General features: G+C 41.0%; 5 protein-coding genes across 8 annotated transcripts; 4 read left to right on the top strand and 1 right to left on the bottom strand.

Annotated features, from left to right (window-relative positions):
* The first annotated feature begins 2,979 nt into the window (after window positions 1-2,979).
* On the top strand, window positions 2,980-5,413 carry LOC105830891. Its single transcript, XM_012670574.3, has 3 exons — window positions 2,980-3,260; window positions 3,760-3,861; window positions 4,190-5,413. Exons 1-3 carry the CDS (start codon window positions 3,126-3,128, stop codon window positions 4,529-4,531), a joined length of 579 nt encoding a protein of 192 aa, XP_012526028.1. The 5' UTR covers window positions 2,980-3,125; the 3' UTR covers window positions 4,532-5,413.
* Window positions 5,323-8,983, bottom strand: LOC105830892 (anaphase-promoting complex subunit 7-like). The gene is made up of 4 exons (XM_036294478.1): window positions 7,658-8,983; window positions 6,455-6,869; window positions 6,092-6,366; window positions 5,323-6,008 (listed from the first exon to the last, which is right to left on the bottom strand). The coding sequence occupies exons 1-4, from the start codon at window positions 8,461-8,463 to the stop codon at window positions 5,786-5,788; spliced, it is 1,719 nt and encodes a 572-aa protein (XP_036150371.1). The 5' UTR covers window positions 8,464-8,983; the 3' UTR covers window positions 5,323-5,785.
* A 518-nt stretch (window positions 8,984-9,501) lies between these two features.
* LOC105829141 (probable DNA double-strand break repair Rad50 ATPase) lies at window positions 9,502-15,077 on the top strand (the record flags this gene model as incomplete). Its single annotated transcript, XM_036294483.1, has 13 exons — window positions 9,502-9,645; window positions 10,265-10,431; window positions 10,525-10,700; window positions 10,803-10,857; window positions 10,946-11,072; window positions 11,171-11,298; window positions 11,378-11,504; window positions 11,630-11,772; window positions 11,880-11,991; window positions 12,061-12,363; window positions 12,445-12,777; window positions 12,899-13,003; window positions 13,280-15,077. Coding segments are annotated over 13 exons (2,010 nt in total), but the record flags the coding sequence as incomplete, so codon positions are not given.
* Window positions 15,078-15,228: 151 nt separating this feature from the next.
* Window positions 15,229-17,134, top strand: LOC105829144 (muscle-specific protein 20). The gene is made up of 4 exons (XM_012667804.2): window positions 15,229-15,356; window positions 15,918-16,129; window positions 16,197-16,317; window positions 16,456-17,134. Exons 1-4 carry the CDS (start codon window positions 15,327-15,329, stop codon window positions 16,645-16,647), a joined length of 555 nt encoding a protein of 184 aa, XP_012523258.1. The 5' UTR covers window positions 15,229-15,326; the 3' UTR covers window positions 16,648-17,134.
* Window positions 17,135-17,735: 601 nt separating this feature from the next.
* LOC105839861 (alpha-N-acetylgalactosaminidase) lies at window positions 17,736-24,511 on the top strand. Of its 4 annotated transcripts, none has more exons than XM_036294481.1 (8): window positions 17,736-17,839; window positions 22,349-22,519; window positions 22,621-22,795; window positions 22,955-23,129; window positions 23,221-23,315; window positions 23,374-23,733; window positions 23,937-24,101; window positions 24,187-24,369. In XM_036294481.1, exons 2-8 carry the CDS (start codon window positions 22,350-22,352, stop codon window positions 24,367-24,369), a joined length of 1,323 nt encoding a protein of 440 aa, XP_036150374.1. In that variant the 5' UTR covers window positions 17,736-17,839; window position 22,349. The 4 variants fall into 4 exon arrangements, with proteins under 4 accessions (XP_036150374.1, XP_036150373.1, XP_036150375.1 ...); XM_036294480.1 differs by lacking the exon at window positions 17,736-17,839 and adding an exon at window positions 21,363-21,571 and having other exon boundaries at window positions 24,187-24,511; XM_036294482.1 differs by lacking the exon at window positions 17,736-17,839 and adding an exon at window positions 21,652-22,140 and having other exon boundaries at window positions 24,187-24,511.
* Window positions 24,512-25,000: the final 489 nt, after the last annotated feature.

Here is a 25,000-nt window from a genome sequence, read left to right as displayed (position 1 = left end):
TAGTGTGGAACTTCCTCAGCTGCTTCGTCGACACCGGCATTTCGCTGGTCCCCGAGATCTCGTGAAAGTGACGCACGAGTTCCTTCTCGGCGAGGCGAACGTCGCCGTCGTAACTTTCGTATCTCACGTTGTAGAGGAATCCGGAGAGCAGTTCGGGCGTAATCGTCAGCACCTCCCGCTGCAGGAGCCTTGGCAGCGTCGCCAGGGAGAAACCGTCGGGATACTGCTTCGACATCTTGGACAAACGGTACACGTGACGCGTGACATTCAACGTGGGCGTGCCGTGATCGTCGGGATGCGGGAGATCGTGCTGTCTCCTGATCCTGCGGCACACGCTTGCGCTACTTCTCAGACAGGGTTCCCTGACGTGGCTGTACATCTCGTCGCAGATCCTGGACGGTCTCGTGTCCAGGCTCCTGAGAACGCCGGGGACTAAGTCGAACACGTTGTACCTTCGCTCGAGAATCGCTTGATACACCTTGCGTAACGCCTCCACTTCCACCGTACTGAAGTCATCGTAGTAGTCGTACAGGAGACTGCCGAAGGTGTCGAGTATTCGCTCTCGCAGAAGTGCACCAAAATGCAGCAAGTGTTCCGTGACCTCTTGCAACGTGTAGCTCGCTTTCGGCGTTACGAGATTCAGCTGCTCGAGAAAGTCGCGACTCGTCAGGATCACGTAGCTGCCTGTCCGATTCGGTGATATCTTGTCGTGTCTGTGGAGTTCATAGTCGACCGCCTAGAGAAATTAGGAAATGAAACAACGGTATCCCGAAAAACAGGTGAGAAAGAGAAGTCGACTCCTCTCTTTGATATATGTTTCTTACAAATAGGGTTTCTTATAAATCCAAACTTAATCTAACTTTACCCCAAGTGCTTATTTGCGAAAGAAAATTTGACGGGATTGGATAATCTGCTTAAAATTCAAGTTGATAACCCATTCGTTTCGATCGATTATGCGAAAATTTGTTTCACCAGCTAATAACATTATCGACTAATGTTTAAAATTTCATAGTAGTTTGTTATTTTCCCTGTTTTTCCCGCTTTTTGTTATTATCGTAAAGAATTTGATGACTCATATCGGATATCGCTCTTATTATTAATCGTTCAATAATACGACGGTGAAATTGAGATGTAATACAGTTATTCACGTAGAAGTCGATTACCGCTAACAATTGGCGTCTTTAATTTGACAAATGGTAACATAAATCTTTCGAGAAATAGGTGAATGCGATATCTCGCCGAGTATAACAATTTTATTATACGAGTCATAAACGTTCGTAATACTAAAGATAAATCTACTTTAAATATTAGAGCGCAACGGCGTCTAAATGCAATGTTTTAATATTCCCAATTACTTGTTACAACAAAAAAAATTACGGTTTTTTACTTATAGCTACATTAAAAACATGTTAAAATATTAAAATACACTAAAATATATTTGAATTTAAATTTATCTTATGTTTAAGTGAATCTAAATTTATTACAGCATAACAAAGTAAATAAAAAGATTTTAAAATTCGGCCATCCCTCTCTGCCCTCCTTCCCTCTCTTTCCTTTGCTTTCAATCTTCTAGCTTTTCTTTTTCGCGGTAAGGTCGGGACAACCACCCGTCTCACCTGCGCGGATGACACGAGCAGCAGGATCAAAGTAAACCCGATCCCCCGTACCGCGGTCCGCGATGACAGCATTGCCGGTGCCATAACTCACACTCGCGAGACGACGCAAACTTTGCTCCGACAACAATGCAAACCGATCAAGCTGTCGTGTAGCTTATATAAGGTGGGCGTGTATATGTCTTTATGCGACGTGCACGTGAGTGTGAGATCGGCCTGTGCGGCGGTGCGCTGTGTGGTCCAGGTGTACGCGACGAGATTGAAATTAATCATGAACACACGACGATATAGAGCCCGCCCTGAGAGCTCGGGTCCCACTCTCTTATTTATCTCGCGATCTAATGTAGGGACCTTACGCGGTCAGTAATACTGTTCAGCGGCAATAAACGCTGAAAATTAAGTTTGGGTGTGTTAATATATTTTTTTCAATAATTATGTTAAAGTAGTTTATAAAGTAATTTATCAATTTACGTTATAAGAGTAAGAAAACTAACTCAGTTACGTTAAGATTAAGTTAAATTAAATTAAGAATTAATTTTCGATTTTTATATCACGTTAGAATGTAGTGCTCTTTTAAAAATTAGCTCACCTTAAATGAACAATTGCAATATGGATCATCAAATAAATTTAATTAATAATTGAGTTAAAGGTTATTAACTTTTTAACTAGTTACTATATCCAACTCTGCCGGCAGTATTATTAATCGTGTGTTAAAACTGATAAAACAATGTGGAATATTGATGATGCAAATTTTTCTGTGCGATAGGAATATCGACAACGATAATGACCACGCGAGGAGGACTGCGCGTCAGTATTTCTGCCAATTATAAATATAGTTCCACAATCATGGATGACACAGAAATCGTAGAAATAATCTTGGGCTGTAAAAATATTGATGCGTACTGTCAATACTACCGATTCAATATTAATACTTATCAATATTATTGACTGCGTGAGATCCCTATAGCACCCCGTTTTATTCTCTGTTCTTCCATATAAATAAAACCGATCGCTCTCGAAAGCCGCTTTTCAGTCATACCTACAGCCGCAACCATCGATCCAACGTCACTTCTCGTTACTTCGCGTTGGGAGCTTTTTTTTTCTTACATTTGAGTTCTATCGAAATCGCTCCGTTACAAGTTCTCATGTTTTATTTAAACGTTCTATTTTTTCGTGCGTACATATATCAAGCTCTCTTATTGCACAGCCTCCGGAAAGTTAATATTTGATCGGGATCATCCCGATCGAGGTTCTGCACCCTCCGGAGGGTGTCGCGAAGCGCTTCATCCGTAATTCCGCCCGCCTTCGGACGGGCTTGCGCAGTTCCCGCGGCAATATGGATTCTTCGAGGGATGCATGCCTCGCGCCAAGGGCGCAGCGTTTTCCGCGGAATAACGCGTCCGAGAGCACTCGCGGACGCACTACGCTCGTCGCGACGCCACCCGACGTAGCTCCGGGTAGCCGCGATCCGCCGTCGTCGTCGTCGCCGTGCAGTTGGGACCTGGACCCGCGATGTCCGAGGACTATCAGCACGCATGCGAGAGGGCAGAATTGCTGGGCTTGCCGAGGCCCAGCGAGGAGGAGTGGCGGCAGTCGCAGAGCGAGAATCGTCATCCCGACGACGGCGACGACGATAGTGCATTAAAGGTAAATCGCGTCGCGCCTCGCGCTGCAACCAACAATTCGGGAGGACGGAAAAAAACAAAATAGCAGGGCTACTAGAAATCTCTTTTTTTTTAAATCGACATACTAATATTATTAATATCTATTAATAAAATCAATGTAGTTTTTTGCGTCAAACTTTTATACATTTTTTTGTCGTACAATTTTTTTTATTTCTCTCTTCTCTTCTCATTCATCCGACGCTCTCTTTCGCATTCGTGTTTACGAACGGCTAATGCACCTACGATGCGATATCGCATTCGCGACAGACGTTACGCAGCAGAATCGGGTTGCGCGTCCACGTGCGGACCGCGCGCGAGAGATCGTCGCGGAATAAATCGCTGACGTAGGACGGGAGTTCGGATAACCGAGGTTCGTTAGCGCCGACGACGACGGCCGTTCACGCGTGTCCGCGACACGACATCCTCTACTACTCCCTCCCCTCCTCCTCTTCCTCTTAACGACGATGCGCTTATCTCCACAGGACTTGGATTACGCGGACGAGAAGGCCGGGCACATCGGCGGCGGTCTGGACGAGCTGAACACCATTTTGACCTCTACGCAGAAGAAGCTCAACAGATTCAAGGTGACTTGGGATAATTAATTGCGCGGACCTGCGCGCGCGCTTATTTCGCATGTTGCTCGAATTAATTATTATTTTGTCATAACGATAGCATAGAATTTTTACGACCGATACCACGGGCCGCTTTATGTCCTTACCCGTTCGCAAATTGATAACGCCTCCCTCCTGCCCCGCGCGACTAAATGAATAATTGTTCGTAAACTCCGCCCTGACGAATTACAAATAAATCGACAATTACACGTTTTTAAATCGACATCGCGCGTTTCCTTCGTTCCTCGCGAGCAACGAATAGAGAGAACGAGGATCATATACGAAACAAACAATTCCGCAGACAGTTTGTGGCAGTCTGGGAACATTGCTCAAGGGGAAGGTGAGTTCTCGCGGCGGGACGCCGCGTCACAAGCCCGAGGAGCCGAATCCCGATGCGGAGCAGGAAAATCAGGAGAAGCTCGAGTCTACGGTCGACGAGGTGATGACGGTGGAGACGTCGTCGGACGACGTCGTCGCGGCGGACCAGCCGGCGGACAGCGGCGTCCAGCCGAAGCAGATCGATCTCGGCCAGAAAATGGGATCCCATCTGAACAAGCTGGACTCCCTGATCACGAAGGCCGAGAACGCTCAATACAGTATGCAGCATCAAACGAAGCAAATGAAAAAGTTCCTGAAGAAGTAAAAATCGCAATAAACGAAACGAAAAATCGCTACAATTGACGAATTGACCGGCTGGATGAACAAAAATTCTCGCGAGATCGATTAACAATTGAATTAATAAGCTTCCATTTTTTGAATATGAAAGCTCGAGTGAATATTTTACAGATGTATGTCATGCGCGTAAATTAATCCCGAGGTGTTTCTTGACTTGGACCGGTAAATTCTACATTCTTGTTGATGCATAGTTACGTAAGGAAACATAAGCAATTTCGCGGGCAACCGACGCATATAGGAAAACTTGAATTGTTACATTGCACATATGAAGTTTAATTGTTGCATCGAATATCAATACCTCTCTCGCAATATATTTATCAGAGTCGCGAGAAGAAATGTTGTGAATAATTGTTATCAATTCTTTTATATGTCGCGCGACGTTATCTTTGTCGCTAAAAGCCCAGTATTGTTACGATAATATATGTATTGTCAAATGTATGTATATATATTTATATATATCTATATATATTATATATAATTTAAATTTAAATGGCACTCTTTAAAATATCTAATTTTATGTATATACAATATATACATATATGGATATTGTTGACAAATGTAGTATTGTTACATAGATACGAGTATATTTCCGGTTATTAAGGCTTATGCTTGGATCCTTGACAATACTGACATATCAGGTGTAAAAGATACGGAAAAGCACGTTTGGCAAATCGCGAGCCAGTGATAAGCTTTCCTATTCTGCAAATGATGTGATATTGTTTTACATCGATATAGGAATTATTATAACTTCTTACGATCTATATGTATATATTTTATTATTGAATACTTTGCGCTTTGTGTTTTAACGAAATCTAAATTGTATTAATATACTAAACGACAGATATATATATGTTGGTTTGTCTTGATCTTCCTGTACTTGAATTTAACAACACTATATAGTTCACCTTTTTATAAAAAAATATTTTCATAATAGAAATTATATATAATAAAAATTTAACGCATTTACCTTATATTTTTTAAAGTAGGCAACAGAACTCCATGATGGTACAACAATCATTGAATTCATTATAAAAACAAGTAAATTGTCTACGATGTATTACTCTCAAATAATATTAATCACGAACAATCTCAGTCTCATTTCATTCATAACAAATTATTCTCCCAAGATTCATTTTAAAATAATCCGTTGTAATGTGGAATTGGTCCGAAGCCGAAACCTCGACCGATCTTCATTGTCTATTCGTTCCTGCAATAAAAATGACTACTGGCTATTGGCTTCTAAATCCATATCCGACCAAATGGCTTCAGTCTCACTCTCCTCAGGCGCCTCGTCGTTATCTGTGTCCGGTAGACCATCACCAACATCGTAAGTCGTATCGGCCTGTTCCTCACCGACGGTCATGTAATAAGCGGAATCCAGTTTGCTAGAGGAATTGTCTAACCGGTGCATTCCCTCTATAGCCCTCCTGTTGTTCGGGTCTAAGCTGAAGATAAAAGAAAAATAAGTTTATATATATTTAGATTTATTAAGATATGTAAATCAACGATTACAAAATGGAATATGTACTTTAAAGCTATGGCATAATGATCGAGAGCCTTCTCCTCATTGTGCATTCTTGCCCATAGATCTCCTAAAGTCTGATGGAGCTTACAGGTAGAGTGAATTTCCACCTGTCTCTCAAGTAATTCAATGGCTGCTTCCAAATTCATTTCCTGTTCGTATATTTCCGCGAGCAAGTATACCGCGGGTAAGTAGACCTCATCTTGAGACAATGCTTTTTCAAGAAGATTCTTGGCCTTGCTCACTGATACAGGATCTTTCATCAAAACGGATGCATATAACTGCAAACATGAAAGTATATTATTACATTAAGTATATTATCTTCGAAGTTATATTGCGGAAAATTTTCTTTTTAATTTTTTTACTCACCGTTAAAACCCTAGCGGTATGGCCAAGTTGCTTGCAAGAGCTACTGGCGATATTCAGAGCCTCTCGCAACCTGTGCATCCCGACAAGACAATCTACCAGGCCTTTGTGCGGTTCGTACCTATATGATTTCAATTGTACGGCGTGTCTGAAGAAAAACAAAGCGTCCTGATATTTCTTCTGCTCAATAAGAATATTGCCCCGTAATATCGTAGCCTCTATATCGTTAGGATTCAGGTTTAGTGCCTGAGCGGTGAGAGTATTTGCCCTGCTGAATTTTCTAGCTGCATACAAAGAGTATGCCATGGCTACGTAAATCTCGCCGGTACATTCGTTGTTGGCAGTTATCGCCGGTATCAGCCGCTCCAGTTCTTTAATGTGGTGCATTTTGTACAAAACTGCGGCATACATGTCCACTCTGCAGAAAAGTAACAAATGATAAATATTTCTGTCTGAGATATATACAGAAGACCGGGAGAGACGGGGAGAGACCGGAAGAGACGGGGAGAGATCGGGAGAGACGGGGAGAGATCGGGAGAGACGGGGAGAGACCGGGAGAGACGGAGAGAAACGGGGAGAGATCGGGAGAGACGGGGAGAGACCGGGTGAGACCGGGAGAGACCGAGAGAGACCGGGAGAGACGGGGAGAGACCAGGAGAGACGGGGAGAGATGGGAGAGACGGGGAGAGACCGGGAGAGGTAAAAAATGTTTCTATTGTGTTTAAATTAAGGTAATAAGAAAAATAAATATGGCTGTTATTTTATTGAAAAAAAGGAACTTATTTTAAACAGTCTTTTGAATGGATTTCTAAATCCATGGCAGCTTTTAGAAAAAAAAGTTAGAAGTACGTGAATAAATAAATATTAGATTTATTAAAGATAGATAAATGCTTATTTAAAAATAAAATAAAAAGAGCAACAGTAAAGCAAGGCTCTTGAAAGTTAAACAATAAAAGCAAAGAAAATTTGAAAAAAACGTAGCATAAGAATAGAGAGCTACAGCAACGCGTGGCAGGGCATAGCTAGTTATTAATATTTTTTAAAATAGAATAGCACATTTTTATTTAACACAAAAAGTTTTCTTATAAGCTACCTTATTGCATTAAAAATATGTCATTCTGTTAACAAAAAATATTGATAATCTCTAAATCAGGTTACTCAAGAAATATTCAGTATTAACAAATCTTAAAAAAATATCAAACTTACCCTTTTGTTATATCTGGTTCAATAACGCGAGCTCTCCTCAGGCACAGCAGAGCATTCTTATCGTCGCCAGCGTAGTAATAACACTCACCCATGATAGTCAATAGATTAAAATTATCCCTGAGCAGAACAACATTGTCCAATGACCTGAGCGTGGTCACAGCATGAGTGTATTCCCTATTGTGAATGTGAGCATGAGCCTTGATCCATGTGTTAAGCCACTCCAAGTTCATCGAACTAGAGACAGAACTAACAATTAGGGAGTTGACTTCTACACCCTTCACTCCCAAAGACAGGAGGCCTTCAGCTGCTTCTAGTGCCAGTGGACACTCCTTCAAAACTTCCTTGTATGTAGTAATAGCAGACCGTTCCATTCCCTGCTCGTGAAACATTTTGGCCAGCGCCATGTTCACCTTGGCGGTGCGCTGCTTCCCAGGGATGCTCTGCAGCACTTGCAGCGCTTCCTGCAGGTTCTTGGACTTGACCAGGCACAAGTGGATCTGATACTTGATGTTGACATCCGACGGCAGATCCTTCTGTCCATCCAGCATGGGTTTTCCCGTGCCTTTAGACTTCAGTAGACACTTGCGAAACTGCAGAGCCTTCTTGTACAGAGTTTCCGCCCTGCGATACTTGCCCAGATGAAAGTGAGCGTCCGCGTAATACACGTACACGTGGAACTTGCTGTAGCCGGGCAGCAGGTCGGTATTGTGCTCGCTGAGAGAGAGCACCAGATTCGTCAGGGAGATGACATTGCAGTACAACGCCTGATCGTAGAGCAGCTTGATTTGCTCGAACAGTCCTGACATGACTAATCGTCCCTTGAAACAAATTTCTCTTCAAACCGTCAGCCCTTTACAAATCCTGCGACAATAATACTGGAAGAAGGGTGTACGAGATTCTCAGACTTCGGCAGAATGTAATATCATTGCATCAAAACACTAAACTTTTATCAAATTTATTGCCTCAATGTTTATTTTTAATACACATTCTTAAGCTGACATTAGAGCGAGCGTTTGTTCTTAGAAATATTCGTTTCGAGATATTGTTATTTCAATATTTCACTGCAGAGGTTAATATAACCTAAAAGCTCGTGGTGGACACCGACTTGGAGTCGCTGGACTCCGAAGTGCTTACACGATCTACCGACAGAGGACGTTGCGGTATATTTGCATGTAAGATGCGATAAATACAAAATATCTCTGTTTGCAGGGCGCTGTTATTTTCTAAAAATAATTTAATTTTGGGGTTTAAGAATTGTGCTGTGAATATAGAAAAAGTAATTGAGTTATAACATTGTATATCTGATTTTTTAATAATTATAAAATAAAAGTATATAATATTAAATAAACCAAATAATTAAAAAATAGAATAATATTCATTATTTTTAAGAAAATCTAAATCTAAAAATCTTGCAATCCAAGGATTATTATTTACATGGTTGTAAAAATGTTGTAAAATTTTATTATGTTTATTTCAATATTTTTTTAGTAGTTTGAAATATTATTTTTATATAAAACATTTCAACAATTTAATAAACGTTAAATAGTTTTATATACCACGAAAACGTATCAATTAAACGTTTCTTAAACAACAATGAAACAGTTTATTAAATGGTAAATGGCCTGCCTGATATATCACTGGGAAGATATAACGGCTTGAAGTTAGCTTTTTCGATTCTTTATTTTTGCAACAATGGCCACCTGCCATATTTGACGAGACGCAGTAGAAACCCGACGAGTCAGGTAGTCCCGTAATAAATTGATGTTGAATTGAAAGCAAAACACGTGAAAAATAGAAAAATATTATGCAAGAAGGTAAGTTTTGTCCTCCGCTTCCGCGTGTAATTGATTTTAATATCAATCTTCCCGCGAAAACTTGCAGAGAAAGCTCGCCCGGTCACGCAAAGCGGCGGCAAGTTCATCGATACGCTGATCGGACAATGGATAAGCCGAACGGGAAGCAATATTCCATTGCAGCAAGCGGAAGAGGTGCGAATTGCCGCAAGCTTTACTTTGTCTTCTCTCTTTAGTTTCCCATAGTTTAGTTTTCTAATGGTGATCCCGATCAAACTCCGATTAACTTAATCGACGATTAACTTGTCGGGCAATGCCTGCCTTCCATTTTGTCAACATGGAGATAAGAAAAGAATTTCTTCTATTGCCTGACACCGAAAGGAAGATTAAGAGTCAATGATTCACATCGGAAGGAACAGTTTTGTTAAAGTATCCAAAAATTCGGATCTAAAAAAATTTTTATTGGATCAACAAAACAATTATGCACGACAAATGCTGCAAGAAGTGTTGATATATTCTAGCAATTCTTATATTTTATCAATTATTTTTAGGATCCATCAATATAATACTCGATATTATCAAGCTGCTTCTCACCCTGATGAAATAAACTGCAATCGAGGCACTCCGCAAATTTCTTAATATTATTTATAGGTCTATTAAAAAAAAAAAATTTAGACTTTCAACAAAACTATTCTTTTCGTGTATATTTGCTCAAGTTTTATTTCCTACCGGTTGAACTTAATCGCCGCTTAAGTTAATCAAAGTTCGATAAAGGTTACTCTGAACTTCCATAAACGCCTCGCGGGAATAACAGGAAGCCGAAAGCTCGAACACGCAAGATGGCAAACAGCAAGTCCTGCAGAATCAGGAACGCGTGATTCAAAGTCTGAAACGGAAACTGCGAGAGAGCCAGGAGGTAGAGGCCTCCCTGTCCGCCTCCTTGGAGATAGAGATGCGCAACAAGGAGGAAATTCAGACGAAGTGAGTCTCGCCTCTTCTTTCTCTCTTTTATTTTTTATCGTAACGAATCTTTCTCCTGTATTCTGCGACTCTTTTTTTTTTTTACAACAACAGAGTGAACGCCACTTGGGTGTACATCGAGAATATCACAGAGTATTTCAATTACATCAGAGAGAGCCTTGCCAGCTTTCAGCAGCACCGCACTAATCTGTCCGACATGTTCGACAACGTGATTCTGAAGCAGCAAGAAGCCATCCAGAAGCTGCAGCGGGACGACGCGAGATCGAGAGGCGCGTTCTAACATATATTACAAAACAAATATTTCAACTTTGAGCTTCTAGATTTGTTGTTGTTACAACTAATTTATATTATAATTAATTTTGTTATTGCAGAAGTGGAGAATTATGTCGCGCAATTGAAAAATAATTCGCTGCTTCAAGAGGAAAGGTAATTTTCGTTTCACTTTCGATGGTTGACATTACGCACATTGTGTATAGAAGTAAAATTTTGTTGAAAATCATTATTCGCGAATCAGATTACAAGAGGCGGTGACGGAGCGGAATAAATTGCGGAAGCAATTAGAAAACTCCGAGTACGAACTGCAGTTGCAGAGAAATGAATTGGCGAACGCGCACGCCGAGGAAAAGCTGACGCTCGTCAAAGTACGTTGTCTTAGGCGCACTCTTAAAAGAGATCCTTTTCTGCCGCCGATGATTTACGTTGCATTGTTGACCGGTGTATTTTGACTTTTCTAATTTAGGAGCAGCAACGGATGGTGCAGGAATGCGAAAATTTACAATCGCGGCTGCAGACGATCGAGAAGGAGAAAAGTGACATCGCGAAATCGGCCACACAATTAGAAAACAAATTGCTCCTTCAAGAGGAGAAGTAAGTCATCGCGTCAAACGCAATAAATTGAGCGGACGGAGTTACGGGTGTTAACCGAGTAGCTTTTTTATTTTTTTAGAATGCAAGAGGCACTGATAGAACAAAATAAATTAAGAAAACAAGCGGAGAACGCCGAACGTGAATTTCATGCGCAGAAAAATGAAATAGTGAACGCGCACGCCGAAGAAAAGAAAATGCTTGTCGAAGTATGTTAAAGAGAAACTTGAAAATTTCTTTTCTTCTGGTTTTTTTCGCTTTTATTATTTCGTAATAATTTAATTTTAGAATTAAATTTTTTGTTACGTTAGTGTACTTTATTTCTTTTATACAGGAACAACGACAACGGCAATTAAAATTGGAAACTTTACAATCGCGATTGAACACGTTGGAGCAAGACAAAAACAATATTGCGGAAATGGTCGCGCAAAAAGATGCGCTTATTTCGAAACTTCAGAATGAAATTTTCATGCATAAGTAAGTAGTTAAATTTATGAAATTTCTTGAATATTTCGAAACCAAAAATATCCTTCAGATTACGTCTCATTGCTAGACTTATTAAGTAACGTGTTTTTTTATAACAGAAATCAAATCGAAGTGATAACGGCAAAGTATAACGAGACGTGTACTAAGAGCGACGCATTAACGGAGAATCAAAGTATGCGGGAAAAAGAACTGCTTACAAAAACGGAAAGAGTGAGTTAATGTTAATAATTTTGTCCAATATAATATTAGTTTTTGCTAATACAATGCGTTATATTCTAGATTCACAATTTAGAAGCGACGCTAAGCGCAATGAAGCAAAGGGAAGCAGGTCTCGTCAATGACGTAAATAGAATAGAGAAAAACTTAACCAACGAAATGGATTATTCCAAGAATCTCGAGAATAAGCTTTCAAACATACAGAGAGACTTGCAGCTTGCGCAAAAGCAGAACGCTGAGATGCAGCAGACAGTAGAAAAAATTAAGAGCGCCAACGAATTTACCAATACCGAGCTTCAGCAGCAGTTGAAGACCCTCCAGAGGGAAAACGAAGAAATTACAAAACGAGAAAGCACAAGGATTAAGGTAAACAAATTTGACGAATTAATGAAATCTTTTTTCCCCCAAGCTCGGTATTCTGGAAAATTTTCTCGAATCCCTTCGCAGAGTGCCGAGGTTTTACATGAAAACACGCGAACCAAGCATGCCGAAGAAGTGTCGGCTTTAAAGAACAATTACGAAACAAAATTGGCCGAGTTGAAAAAGACTGTGGAACAGCTGAACAAGACGATCGGTGGCGTCAAGAAGGAGAACAACGCGCTGAACAAGTCCTTGATGGAAATGAGAGCTGAGAATGCCAGCTTAAAGAATAATTATGAGTTTATTATAGATCGTAATAAGGATCTACAGGGGAAGTTGCTGGAGGCCACGGAAATGACGCAGATAAAATCGATCGGCGATCGAAAGCTCACGAGTGAATCCACGAACACTCTGTACAATGTAAGTGAACGATTATAGTAATTATCGATTACCGACCGTTCCGCCGAACATAAAATTAATGATATGAAAATTCTGCGTCTGCGCGTAATTACGAATTGTCTTCAAATCGCGCTTCCTCCAGGTCTCTACATCCATAAGTTTAATCGATAGTGACGAAGATAAACCGTCGTCGCAAACACTGGATCCTTTTACATGTTCAACGCAAAAGAGGCAGACTCAGAACGAGGTATAAATGTTTATACATTATAAATACATGAAGAAACGAAAAGAAAATTGTAAAAGTAAATCGTAAATGAAAAAGGATAATAGTATGATGATGGTTTTCACGGGAGAGTTAACAATTATTGAAATAAGTGAAAGTGAGAGTTATATATGAATGAACAAGTTTTTTTAATATATAATTTTATTCATCCTCCCATTCACTTATCTTTTATTTGAGATGTCGAGCTAAGATAATCAAGTAGAAGCATTAAGTTTTTTTCATGTTTTCTATTTTGCGCAGCAAGAAGCGGAAGTTACATCAGCGGGAAGGAAATTTTTTAAATCGCGCCCCGCACAACCGCGTATTTATACCAAACGAAGAAAAGACTGATGAAGAAATGTACGAAGAGATTATTGGTTCCGATGGAACATTTTTGGATTAGAGGAGAGATTTTCTGTTTATTTCTTTTATCGCTATTACATAGTTTACTCTAGTTTTCATCTGAAATTAATGCAAAATACATTTATATAGAATACGTCAGATTTTCATCAAAAAATTGCAAATATGAGTCAAAAGGTGTGTATTGTATTCAACGTATAATTAAGATCGAACGAGCAGGTAAGCAGTAACTTCATACTTAGGGTAACATAAATAAAAGCCCTCATCATCAGCCTCGCGCTCTCAGAAAAAACGCCTACGCGCCTTCGACACGAAGCAGACGAGATTATAGCTAGTGGTGGAAGCGCGCAGAAAACTTAAATTTAAACGTGATTCATCGGTCCGCCATCCAGCCAATAAATGATCCCCTTTGAATTGACACGCGAGGCCCAAATTACGCAATATAATAAAAACCCGCGAATCCCAACGTTGTTTTGTAACTGAAGGATATCGTATAAGCTTATACTTTTCATTCTGGATGTTACACTCTGCGACTTCTTTAAGAACGTATCTCTCATTATATGTACAACAATTTTCTTTTATATCAGTTAATTTGTCATCAATCAGTTAATAAAATCGTCTAAAGTCATCGAACTCTGATATTCTCTGAGCTGCCTCAGACTCTCGTCCCGTATTAGTCCACGTAAATCAACGATGAACTTTTACAGCCCCGTCCTCGGGATGCCTATAACTTTCCATATTTTTCTCCGGTTCTATCTCGCGCGCTCACACGAGAGGCGAGTATCTGCCGCGAAATCTGGATCGCGCAATAATAACCCGAGCCATATGACAGAGAACTATTTAAAAGTAGCACGTCCCACTTTCAACGAGGGCGACCGTAATTTTTTTTCCTTCTGTGTCAGGACCTCGACACGTTGCCTACGCCCCATACCGATCTCAGCCACGTGTTGGAATATGCAACGTAATCGGAGGGAGAACAACGCGAGTCGCTTTGTTCGAACGGATCGGACGATTCTCGGATCTGACATTTCTGTCTCCCAATAAGGATCCATTCAAATCACTCGGATTTAAATCTACCGCGTCACGTATAATATAAAGAATATAAGTCCGTCTTTTTTGTTTGTTTCTCGTTTATTCGTTTCCTTCCATCATCTCTCGATTCAAATTATTAAGCTACAATATCATATGTTATATCATAATGAAATAAGAAATTGGAAAATCTTTAAACGATTAAGGCAACTGATTTTGAAACTCTCGATGAAAAAAAAACATTCTCTTTCCGTGAAATTTTTTGAACAAATACTAGAGACATATAATTAGCATCTAAAACCCTTAATAGTGGCTTTATTACATTGGCTCGCTTTAATAAAAGGTAGCCAACGCAACAACGACACGCTCACGCAAATGTTTCACGATCTTGTTTCGGCTTATTTACCGGATGCTATGATCATTACTAAGCTGCCCAATTTTCACAGCAGCTGCGTCTCTCTACGGATTTCGGAAAACCTATTTCTTGTTTAACTGAATAAGCCGCTAATATTAGAATGCCGAAACGTGTGGAATCACGCACGCTTGCGTCGCGTATACGGGGTGTCGCGTCCAATCGTGTGGACATGGAACATGGGGGAAAAAAAGTATCTTCGATTGCGTCTCGTTTACGGATCATTGAACCAACGGGAAAGAAGATAAGATATTGAGAGAGCCTTGAGGATACACCTGACGCACCCGAACGTAAGACGAGGAATTCTCGACTGCGCTTTTGGCCTGGATAAAAATTTCTCTCCGTCGGAACGTTTCTCGCAGAACACCCCGTATACAACCCTCTTACGTTGTTGGACGGATTTTTCCCCCGACTTGGCCCACTGTGGTGTTCCGTACACCTCCGGAACGTATAAAAAGCAGCGTCTAGAAGCCGCGGCACTTCAGTCTTTTGGAAAATATCACAAGGATGGCTCTAGAACGTCAAGTGCGCGCTAAGGTATCTATACATATACTTCAATCGTGTGGTGTAATTCATTCCGATTCGTTCTACGTGCAATTATACAGTGATCTATTTTCCAAATCTGTTTCCTTTATTTGCAAACAGGAAATTTTGCATCAATAATATGTAAAAAAAACGTGTATATGTTCTTTTCGAGAGAAGTGAAACTCTTCGGAATACTTGAAGTATTGATCCTTTGGAGAGTCGAGATTTAAACAAAAAAATCAATTTATAACAAACAAAAAAAAATTTGCTAAAATACCTAAAGATTTAACTAGATACAGATCTAAAAATAATTTTGTTACCATTAAAATAATTGTCCAGGATGCACAAGCTGACTGTTGAAATGTCAAAATCGCAGCATTATCTATCCCACTTGAATATTCTTCGTAATTATTTTGATGATCAAAATGATTTTCAGATCTGTATTCAGCTAAATTTTCAGATAAAGCATTTTTTTCTGTATACCGATTCTGTATACGATTTCGATATCCTCATTTCCTTCCTTCTGAACAACAATGCGCTGGAATTCTAAGGTTTGCGCATCATTTTGCATAGATTGCGTCAAAACGCAACCCCGAACAGGAGAGGGAGGCACAGGAATGGATCGAATCAGTCCTTGGCAAGAAGTTTCCTCCTGGTGAGACCTTCGAAGAAGTGCTCAAGGACGGCCAAGTCCTATGCCACGTCATGAACAAACTCTCTCCTGGATCCGTACCAAAGATCAACACTTCTGGCGGACAGTTCAAGATGATGGAAAACATCAATCTGTGAGTAGTGGCCGACGAGACACTTGTATCGATTATGCAATGACTACATTGTGAATGTATGTTGCAGGTTTCAAAAGGCACTAAAAGAATACGGGGTGGACGACGTCGACGTTTTTCAGACCGTAGACTTATGGGAGAAGAAAGATATAGCCCAAGTAGTAACGACATTGTTCGCGCTCGGCCGAACGGTATTGTCTTCTGTTTCTTATTCATCATCACCAATTTTTACTAAAATTTTGCAGCGATTTCTTTCTTGCATAAAAAATGAAGTAATTTTACCGATACAATTATCGTCATGTGATCGAATACATCTCTGTTCATTTTAGACATACAAGCATCCCGAATGGAAAGGACCTTACCTAGGACCTAAGCCGGCAGAGGAGTGCAAACGTGAATTTACGGAGGAACAATTGAAAGCTGGCCAGACGATGATCGGCCTTCAAGCGGGTTCCAACAAGGGTGCGACCCAGGCTGGTCAAAGCATCGGCGCCACTCGCAAAATTCTGCTTGGAAAGTAAATGTAAAAAACTCGGCATACACCTGCTTGCGAATCCTCTTTTCCAATTGTTAGAGCAAAAATGTCTCGTATCTTTTTATATGTATAAATACATAAATACATATATTATATATTTTATTTTACTTTTGTAATTAAACGATAAACGGGCTGCTATTTATTTCCCTTCATTTTAATTCTTAATGATAGCCAGTGTATCTCACAGCGAGTTCTAATCTTATTATAGCTAATCAAAAGATACATCTCTGTCAATTGTAAGCATACGCGATAAATTAATTTTTATTATTATAAAAGAGATATCGTTATTTAATCAACTTTCTTATCTTCGCGCTCCCCGAGATTCTAGTCTCGAAAAATGTACAGTGTCAATGACAGGAATCTGCGTTTCAAAGCGACAAAATTCTTACTTAATTAGTTATTACTAATTGTGCACTTTAAAGTAATTGTTATCTAAATAATTCCAAAATAAAGTTAGTTTTATCCATCCGAAATAACATGAGATTTCTTTTCCCTTCCATCACATCCAAATTTTCATCAAGTTCTACTGAACGATAATCTATAATAATCTATAATAATCTTTTTTTCCCTCCCTCGTTTCAGCGATCGCCATTTAAGGACGCGAAAGCGACGTCGCGCTTCGCGCTGGAGCACGTCGAAAATAAAACACGACGATGCGATGCAAATTGCGTGCAACTGTTCTGAAACTGTGCCAAGTTGAAGCTTAACGAATCGCGGCGCGTGGGATCCGTTCTATTGATATCCAAAAAGATGCGTCGCTCCAATGTTACCGCGTCCGAAATAGGGAGAGAGAGAGAGAGAGAGAGAGAGAGAGAGAGAGAGAGAGAGTAACGTTCGGGAACTCCCGTTCCAGACGTGCGATAATTCGTTGTTTGCCGCGGCTTGTTTACCGCCGAAGTAGCGTCCGCGCCGTTAAAAAGAAGCACCCAGGTAATCCAATCGTTATCCAAACTTTATCGACGAAGATAAAGGGGCCGTCCGCGAATAGGCGGTGCGCGATAACGCGATGTGGGGAGGGAAGGCGCGATTTTTACAATCAGAACTCTCGAACACACAAATGCCCGCGTATATATTTATAGAATGGGCACATCCACAAGTCGTTCATATATATATAGGCCACGTATGTTGGAGCGCGCTGCAATAAAATAGCACTCGCCGCGACACGTGGCAGACAAAAGGTACGTCAATTTTTCTCTTTTTTTTTTTTAAATTCCTTTCGCATCTTTCAATTCGTTACGCGCAAAACATTGATCGCGTGTGCATGCGAAGACAACGAATCGCGAGGGGGCTCTACGCTATCCGCACGCTCGCGTGCGCCGTTTAATTCGCCGCGCGGATACAGATTTCTATTGTCGACGATCAAGAAGACGCGCATTTCTAGAAGGCAGTAAAAGAGATCCGATCAAAAAAAAAAAAAACTTCCTTTCGCGGAGGATGTAAAAAATAATTTTTCAAAGAGGCTAAGACGCGCCTCTCGAACCGGATACCATTCCTCCTCGTCATCTGAAATTTTGCCGTTTCGATTTCTCCTTCGGAAACGCGCTATAAGCGGTATCGAGGAGAGGGGCGGAGGGGAAGGGAGATGCAAATTGTGAATGCGGGCGACGCTGTGGTGGTACCGGTCGCGGACAATTCCGCGAGAGACGAATGGAGCGTGGATGTGGACCGTGCCAGGGTTACGATAGTTTAGAATGCGAGAGCCGATGGGAATAATTCATCGGCCTCGACCCGCGGATGCTCTTCTCTAATGCGGCCCTCCGATTAGGACGCGGCGCTAATTCGATGTCATTACGCGGTCTCTCGACAGTTTTCTCCCCCTCTTCTATTTTTCCTCTCGTTTCCCTTTGAGATAGAGAGCAAAATTAGCCTGGCTGAGAGAGTGAGAGAGAGAGAGAAAGAGAGAGAGAGAGACGCGAGCGTGCAAGAAATCAAACTCTCCATTCCGAGACGAAGGGAGGAGGGGGAAATTAGAAGGCGAGAAGCTGCGCTCTTTTACGTCTTTCTTCGCAAAGAAATGCGCGGGAGACGGGTATTACTACAGCGTGTCTCTTCATGAGGATTTTACGCGATCGTTTACATTTCACTGAAGTGGAGACGTTTAATTTACGATGGTTGAAACGCAACATTTGCCATTCAAGCGTAAATTATATTGAATGAATTTACTACTTGTCACATAATCCGCGGTAATGTAACAATTTTTTTTTATAACGTTCAATTACAATCGCTATAGATACGAGAAAAAAAAAGCACAGGCGCTTCTGTGCATTATTGTATCTCATTATTACACAATGAGATATCGATATCAATATTGCAAATTATCAAAAACAAACAATCATAGATGCGCATGATATCGTCAAATTCCATCGTTTGATCTAATCTAAATTTCGAGAGATTTAAATCTGAAAATTCAAGTGCGATAAGAAAAGATATTGCAAGTCCAGCGTGAGTGTTTCTGATTTTCCCGATAAGATCCCAGCAGTGTTCCAGAAAATCAAGGAACGTAAATAAACTTAATTTTCTCAATTATCTCTCGCGCGCGTTCTTTCGCCGGCAATTACACTCGTGGGCAGCCGTTTCCGGTATGGCTCTCGAACCGCTAATAACGCGCAATCTACGTTTTGACCTGAAATCACAATCTATTGCCGTGATTTGTAACGAACCGGTATCACACCGCGGTGTACCCCACACTTGACGTTCAACGATCAAGTGCGCGAAGAATTGTGCGCAAAGGATAAACGAGAGAACGCTGCTTTCCTTCTTTCTCAACGAGGTATTCCCAAATTCTCTCTCCTTCCTTTGACTCATCTTTCCTTTTTTTTCCCCCGTGGAGTGACGACTAGAAGAAAGATTGCCAACCGGTTCGCATCTACTTTGGCTACTTTCTCGGCTCGCGCTGTGGCGTGCCGCCCGCACTATATGCGGAAATAATTTGGTACACGTTGGTTCACGTAGTATAACACGCAGTCGTGACATAATCGCAATAACAATAACGTATCGAATATCGTGTTGAAAGTGAGAAAGAGAGGAAGCGAGAATGGCAACGGTTGAGTAACTAGAACCCTCACGTTAAAAATGTTTTTATATAAAAATATATAATTATATGTACGAAACATGTTCATATTAATCTCTTTCTTTTGTAAAATTTGTTTGATACTTATAAGACATTAAAAAATGCTCATGTACATAAATCATACATAATTACATTTATTCATTTCTCCAAACTTAACTTTTTGTAAAAAAAAACGATACAGAACTTATCGTTTTAATTATTTTTTGTCTTCTTATTATTACTATTATTATTCTAATATCAAACAGAATTTTTTTTACCAAAAGAAAGAAACTGGTATAAACATATACCGTATAAGTATATGTATGTTCGAGAATAAACAATTTTTGTATCGGATAGCAATAATCCTTCGCAGCCGATGGCTGGTCGCGTTTCGGGATTCGGAAAGAGTGCAATGTTTTAGAAGCTCGGAAAACAATCGGGCGACTTTTGAGGCATCCTGTACGATTGCGAGTTCACCGCGAGTTCCTCTCCCACTCGCGATATTACCACTGCCTGTCGTCGTCTTTCTCCCTCCGTCGAGTCGCGCGAGCGATCTCTCTGTTTTCTCGCTTTGTCTCCTCTCGCTCTTTTAACGGCGCGCCGTCCACGTCACCGCCCTTCCACGGGTCTCTACGATGCTTTCATTTTTATCGGTGACGAGCGAAGCCAGCCATCAGCGTCGGCCAGATCTGTAGTATTGGTATAAATCAGAGCGTCAACGGGAGTTTAGCGATGGGGGGCCTACCTTCTATGTAGAAAAAAAAAAAACGGCAGGCTCCTCGACGTCTCTTAATGAACCTTGACTTCCGACGACGCTTCTCACATACGTTTATTACAATTAGACGTGAGGGAGCCTTGACGCGTCGATTTGAATTACGAAGGACGCATAGTAATCATTGTTTAGCATCTTCCAGTAGCCTTCGGAGAAACGCCCGACATCTCGCGCGCGTAGTTTTCCCACGAAGAACGCGAGCTACGCTTCTCGTCCTATGTCTGTAAAATAAATTTTTGAAGTGTAGTAAATCAGTATAAAAAAAAAGTAAAGCGTTTAGAAAGGTAAATAACTCTCGGTCGTTATTCCCCCACATCGTTGAGCGAAAAAGAATAGGACACGCGAATGTTTTGTTTTTTTTATCTAATCATTTATTTTGTCTAATCAATTCTATCATAATATTATGTAAGATAAACATTCCAATGACCGAATATGTATATATATCTGGACACTTACCAAAAATTTATTATTATTATTATTAATCTCAAATACTTTTTTATTATAATTTTTAAATTTAATTATAATTTATTATTATTTAAAGATTACAATTAAGTATTTAAATATTATAATGAAAAGTATTTTAGGGTTGAAATAACAATTAAGATGAACATTTATTGACATTAAAAATGTTATTAAAACGTCATTAAGACGACATTTGACTTCATTTTTTTACTTTAGAAAGATCAATAATAATGTTGATAATAAGTAAGGTTTTTGACCGATAAGAATGTTAAACATAAAGATAAAATAATATTTCCTACGTCGGTCTGTAGCGCATTTTGGTAAACAGTTTTCCCGTTTTTCTGAATTTAATATCTCCATCGGATGCTCAGAAGCATCTAATATAAGATTCCCCTCTCCGAAGAAATTGTAAATAATAATAAGTTTTATACAAATGTATTCGATACATGTTAGTCACTGGGACGCTTATCTTATTAATTTGCCATTCGTCAGTATAAAGAAGTCGCGTATTCGTGATTTAGGAGGAAAGAATTCGCAGATTGTTCGGGAGTTGTTGAAGTCGAAACGAAGCGTTCGCATCAGCTGTCAGAAACAGTACAGCACTTTAGCAATCGAAAAGATATCAAGGTATCGATAAAAAATTCAAAAGTTCCTTCAACAATACATACTGATAACCCCAACACGACGAGACGGAGTAAAAAAAAAAAAAGAATCTATAATAAAGCAAGCTTGAAATCCGGAGAAAATCCGCGTTCGAATTCTTTCGCGAGAGAGACAAAGAGGGGCAGAGGGAGAAGGAGGCAAAAGCTCGCGCAAGATTTCGGAGATTTCGCAAGGCCGGAGCAGACGTGATCTATAACCTGTCTCGCGCGCGCGCGGGCGTGCGTCTCCTAACCTCTCTGCCACACGGGCGGCACGGCGTCCGATGATGTGCTCGGCGTAGGGAATCTCGGCGCGCGCGATTATGCCCGCGTAACGCCAACGGGCCCGCGGTGCAAGTCTACGTGCGAGACGTTTGTTTCGCCCGTCGGCGGACGGAGTGGCAGGCGCGGCACGACGCGCGAGTCGGCGACGGTGATCGCGCGTAAAAATGAAATGGGGCATTGGGTGAAAGTACTCGCGGCAGCGGCGACGGCGGCGGCGGCGGCAGCGAGCGAGCGCGCGAGCGAGTCTACCTCTTATATCAGATCAGTACGGTAGGCGCGCCTCGCACATCACAACGCGCGTCCAGCTCGCGCGTCGTCGTTCCTCCTAGCCAGCGGACTCCCCTGATGACCTCTCCGTCGATCGTCCTGTCACGGGAAACCTGCTCCGCTTCGCGCCCCCGGACTATGCTGCCGACCTGGTAGCCGAACCTCATCGCTCATCCTACTCACTGAGAGCAGCTTTGTTACCTTTCTACAGAATGCTGCGCGACAGCCTGCTGTGGTCCCTTTGTGCTCTCCTCCTGTCGCTGGTCACGCTGGTCCCAGCGCTGGAGAATGGCCTGGCCAAAACACCGCCGATGGGATGGCTGGCGTGGGAGAGATTCAGGTGCAACACCGATTGCAAGAACGATCCAGACAATTGTATAAGGTGAGCCTTCAACAGCCTGAACAGTATACACGGATAGAATTATACTCGGTGTAGTAAATGCAGAGAGAATTACACTGGTTTGTCTTCTGTGTGTTTCACAGTGATCGTCTCTTCCGGACCATGACAGACATAGTGGTGGCTGAAGGGTACGCTGCAGTAGGATATGAATACATTAATGTGGATGACTGTTGGTTGGAAAAAGAGAGGGATATAAATGGACAACTTGTGCCGGATAAAGAGCGATTCCCATATGGCATGAAGAGCCTTTCGGATTATGTAATTTACTAAATTTACAATTGCTCTAGAAATGTCCCTTTTCTCCGTTTCAATGTCCGTTAGTTGTACAGTAATTTCGCACACTTGGCTCCTTTCCCAGACTCACAACACTCTCTTGTGACTGCACAATGCTTCATTAAAGACGTTATTTTGGTTCAGGTGCATTCGAAGGGTCTCAAGTTCGGTATCTATGAGGATTACGGTAACTATACCTGTGCCGGATACCCAGGTATATTGGGCTACCTGGACATAGATGCTGCTACGTTTGCTTCCTGGGACGTAGATTACGTGAAATTAGACGGATGTTACTCACATCCCGTTGACATGGACAGAGGTAGAAATTTATATCCCATAAATAATCAATAACTCTCTCTTTCTCCTAATTAAATAAATCAATATTAAAATTATTGTGGTGTTTACGAAAGGCTATCCCGAGTTTGGATATCACCTGAATCAGACTGGAAAGCACATGATATACTCCTGCAGCTGGCCCGTTTATCAAATTTATGCTGGTATGAAGGTAAGCATTTTCTTTGATTTATTTCTTTCAATCACTGACGTCATCGTCGTATTTTCAGCCGAACTACACCGCGATCGCGCAACACTGCAATCTCTGGCGCAACTTTGACGATATCCAGGATTCCTGGGCCAGTGTCGAGACCATCATCGATTACTACGGTAATAATCAGGACGTGATCGTGCCCATCGCTGGTCCCGGCCACTGGAATGATCCGGATATGCTGATCATCGGCAACTTCGGCCTGAGCTATGAGCAGAGCAAAACGCAAATGGCGATATGGGCTATACTAGCGGCGCCGTTGCTCATGTCCGTCGATCTCAGGACCATCAGGCCAGAGTACAAAGCGATCCTGCAGAACAAAAAGATTATCGCCGTGGACCAAGATCCGCTGGGCATTCAAGGTCGACGGATATACAAAGTGAGTGTGACTTAAGAGTCGAACGTGTCAGTGCCACGAAATATATTAGTGTGAATATATCACGGTTGTCATAAGTTAGCTGAAATGCAAGTTTTAACGGAATGTCATATTTAGTCACATTAGTGGCGATAATTTCGTTTGAAAACAATATCGTCGAGATGTGCCTCACGCGATTGTGATCCATTGATAACTTACGATTGCAGTACAAGGGCATTGAGATTTGGGCAAGGCCCATCACCCCAGTTTACCAGAACTACTACTCGTACGCAATCGCGTTCGTCAACAGACGAACGGACGGCACGCCGTCGGACGTGTCGGTCACGTTGAAAGAGCTGGGTCTGCAGTATCCCGGAGGCTATCGCGTTGAGGTTTGTAGCAAATCGCGGCTCGATCGGCAGAAAATGTCTCTGGGAAAAGAATTCGGAAGTATCGTAATCGTTGTATCCTTTTCAGGATTTGTACGAGGACGTGGATTACGGAGTGCTGACGCCACAGACCAAGATCAAGGTCAAGGTGAACCCGTCGGGTGTAGTGATACTAAGATGTAATCTGAGTATAGACGACGTGTTTCGCTACTCGCCGTACTCGTCCTTGAATCATCAGGTCTTTAAAGTTAGGCAAAATTCATTTAAATGATCGTACGTCTAATGTATATTCCTTTCTATTGGCGTTTTTACATGCGCGTATGGGCGTGCGTGTGTACGCGCGTGCGTCACGTTCTATATTAACATATTAATATATAAGAAAGAATAGGAAATAAAGAATTTTGTAAACTTTATTTGGACACATTATTTGACATGTGATATTCCGTATCTACGCTTTTGGCTTTCACATCGTATCCGCATCATATCTGTATTACTTCACATTCACCCTTGACTTTAAGTAATCCCCACTGTGGGGATTACTCGTACATATATAGTTTGCTACATTTGATGACTCAAGATAATACCTTCTATCGAATTGAGGACCGGTTTCACCAATTTCAATTGACTTTATTATCGTCGATTAAATTTGTGAATTGCAACTTGCAAAACTTAAAATTGATCATCTCTAAACTAATTACTTTAAAAAATCAATTATTAATTAAGTTATATTTTATGAATAAATTATAATTTGCAGAAAACGCGTATAAGGCAAACGAAATGCGGTCAATTTTAAATGTTATATAATTGACAATTTGTAACCGGTCGATTTTTCAAAATTCGGACTTGGTGAAACTAAGCTTTTAAATTCTCTTTTCGATGATAAAAAATGTAAATTTAAAATA

The sequence above is a fragment of the Monomorium pharaonis genome, unplaced genomic scaffold (genome assembly GCF_013373865.1).
Source record: "Monomorium pharaonis isolate MP-MQ-018 unplaced genomic scaffold, ASM1337386v2 scaffold_261, whole genome shotgun sequence".
NCBI classification, from domain to species: Eukaryota; Metazoa; Arthropoda; class Insecta; order Hymenoptera; family Formicidae; genus Monomorium; species Monomorium pharaonis.
Note: the sequence above shows the minus strand (reverse complement) of the source record. Positions and strands in the feature narration are given on the sequence as shown.

Coding starts and splice junctions, on each gene's coding strand:
- LOC105830891 (XM_012670574.3), top strand. CDS start 3,126: ATGTCCGAGGACTATCAGCACGCATGCGAGAGGGCAGAATTGCTGGGC. Junction 3,261..3,759: donor ACGACGATAGTGCATTAAAG/GTAAATCGCGTC, acceptor TTATCTCCACAG/GACTTGGATTACGCGGACGA. Junction 3,862..4,189: donor AGAAGCTCAACAGATTCAAG/GTGACTTGGGAT, acceptor ACAATTCCGCAG/ACAGTTTGTGGCAGTCTGGG.
- LOC105830892 (XM_036294478.1), bottom strand. CDS start 8,463: ATGTCAGGACTGTTCGAGCAAATCAAGCTGCTCTACGATCAGGCGTTG. Junction 6,870..7,657: donor GAACCAGATATAACAAAAGG/GTAAGTTTGATA, acceptor ACTTTTCTGCAG/AGTGGACATGTATGCCGCAG. Junction 6,367..6,454: donor ATACCGCTAGGGTTTTAACG/GTGAGTAAAAAA, acceptor TCATGTTTGCAG/TTATATGCATCCGTTTTGAT.
- LOC105829144 (XM_012667804.2), top strand. CDS start 15,327: ATGGCTCTAGAACGTCAAGTGCGCGCTAAG. Junction 16,130..16,196: donor ATGATGGAAAACATCAATCT/GTGAGTAGTGGC, acceptor TGTATGTTGCAG/GTTTCAAAAGGCACTAAAAG. Junction 16,318..16,455: donor TGTTCGCGCTCGGCCGAACG/GTATTGTCTTCT, acceptor TGTTCATTTTAG/ACATACAAGCATCCCGAATG.
- LOC105839861 (XM_036294480.1), top strand. CDS start 21,378: ATGTATTCGATACATGTTAGTCACTGGGACGCTTATCTTATTAATTTG. Junction 21,572..22,348: donor GCAATCGAAAAGATATCAAG/GTATCGATAAAA, acceptor ACCTTTCTACAG/AATGCTGCGCGACAGCCTGC. Junction 23,316..23,373: donor AAATTTATGCTGGTATGAAG/GTAAGCATTTTC, acceptor TCGTATTTTCAG/CCGAACTACACCGCGATCGC.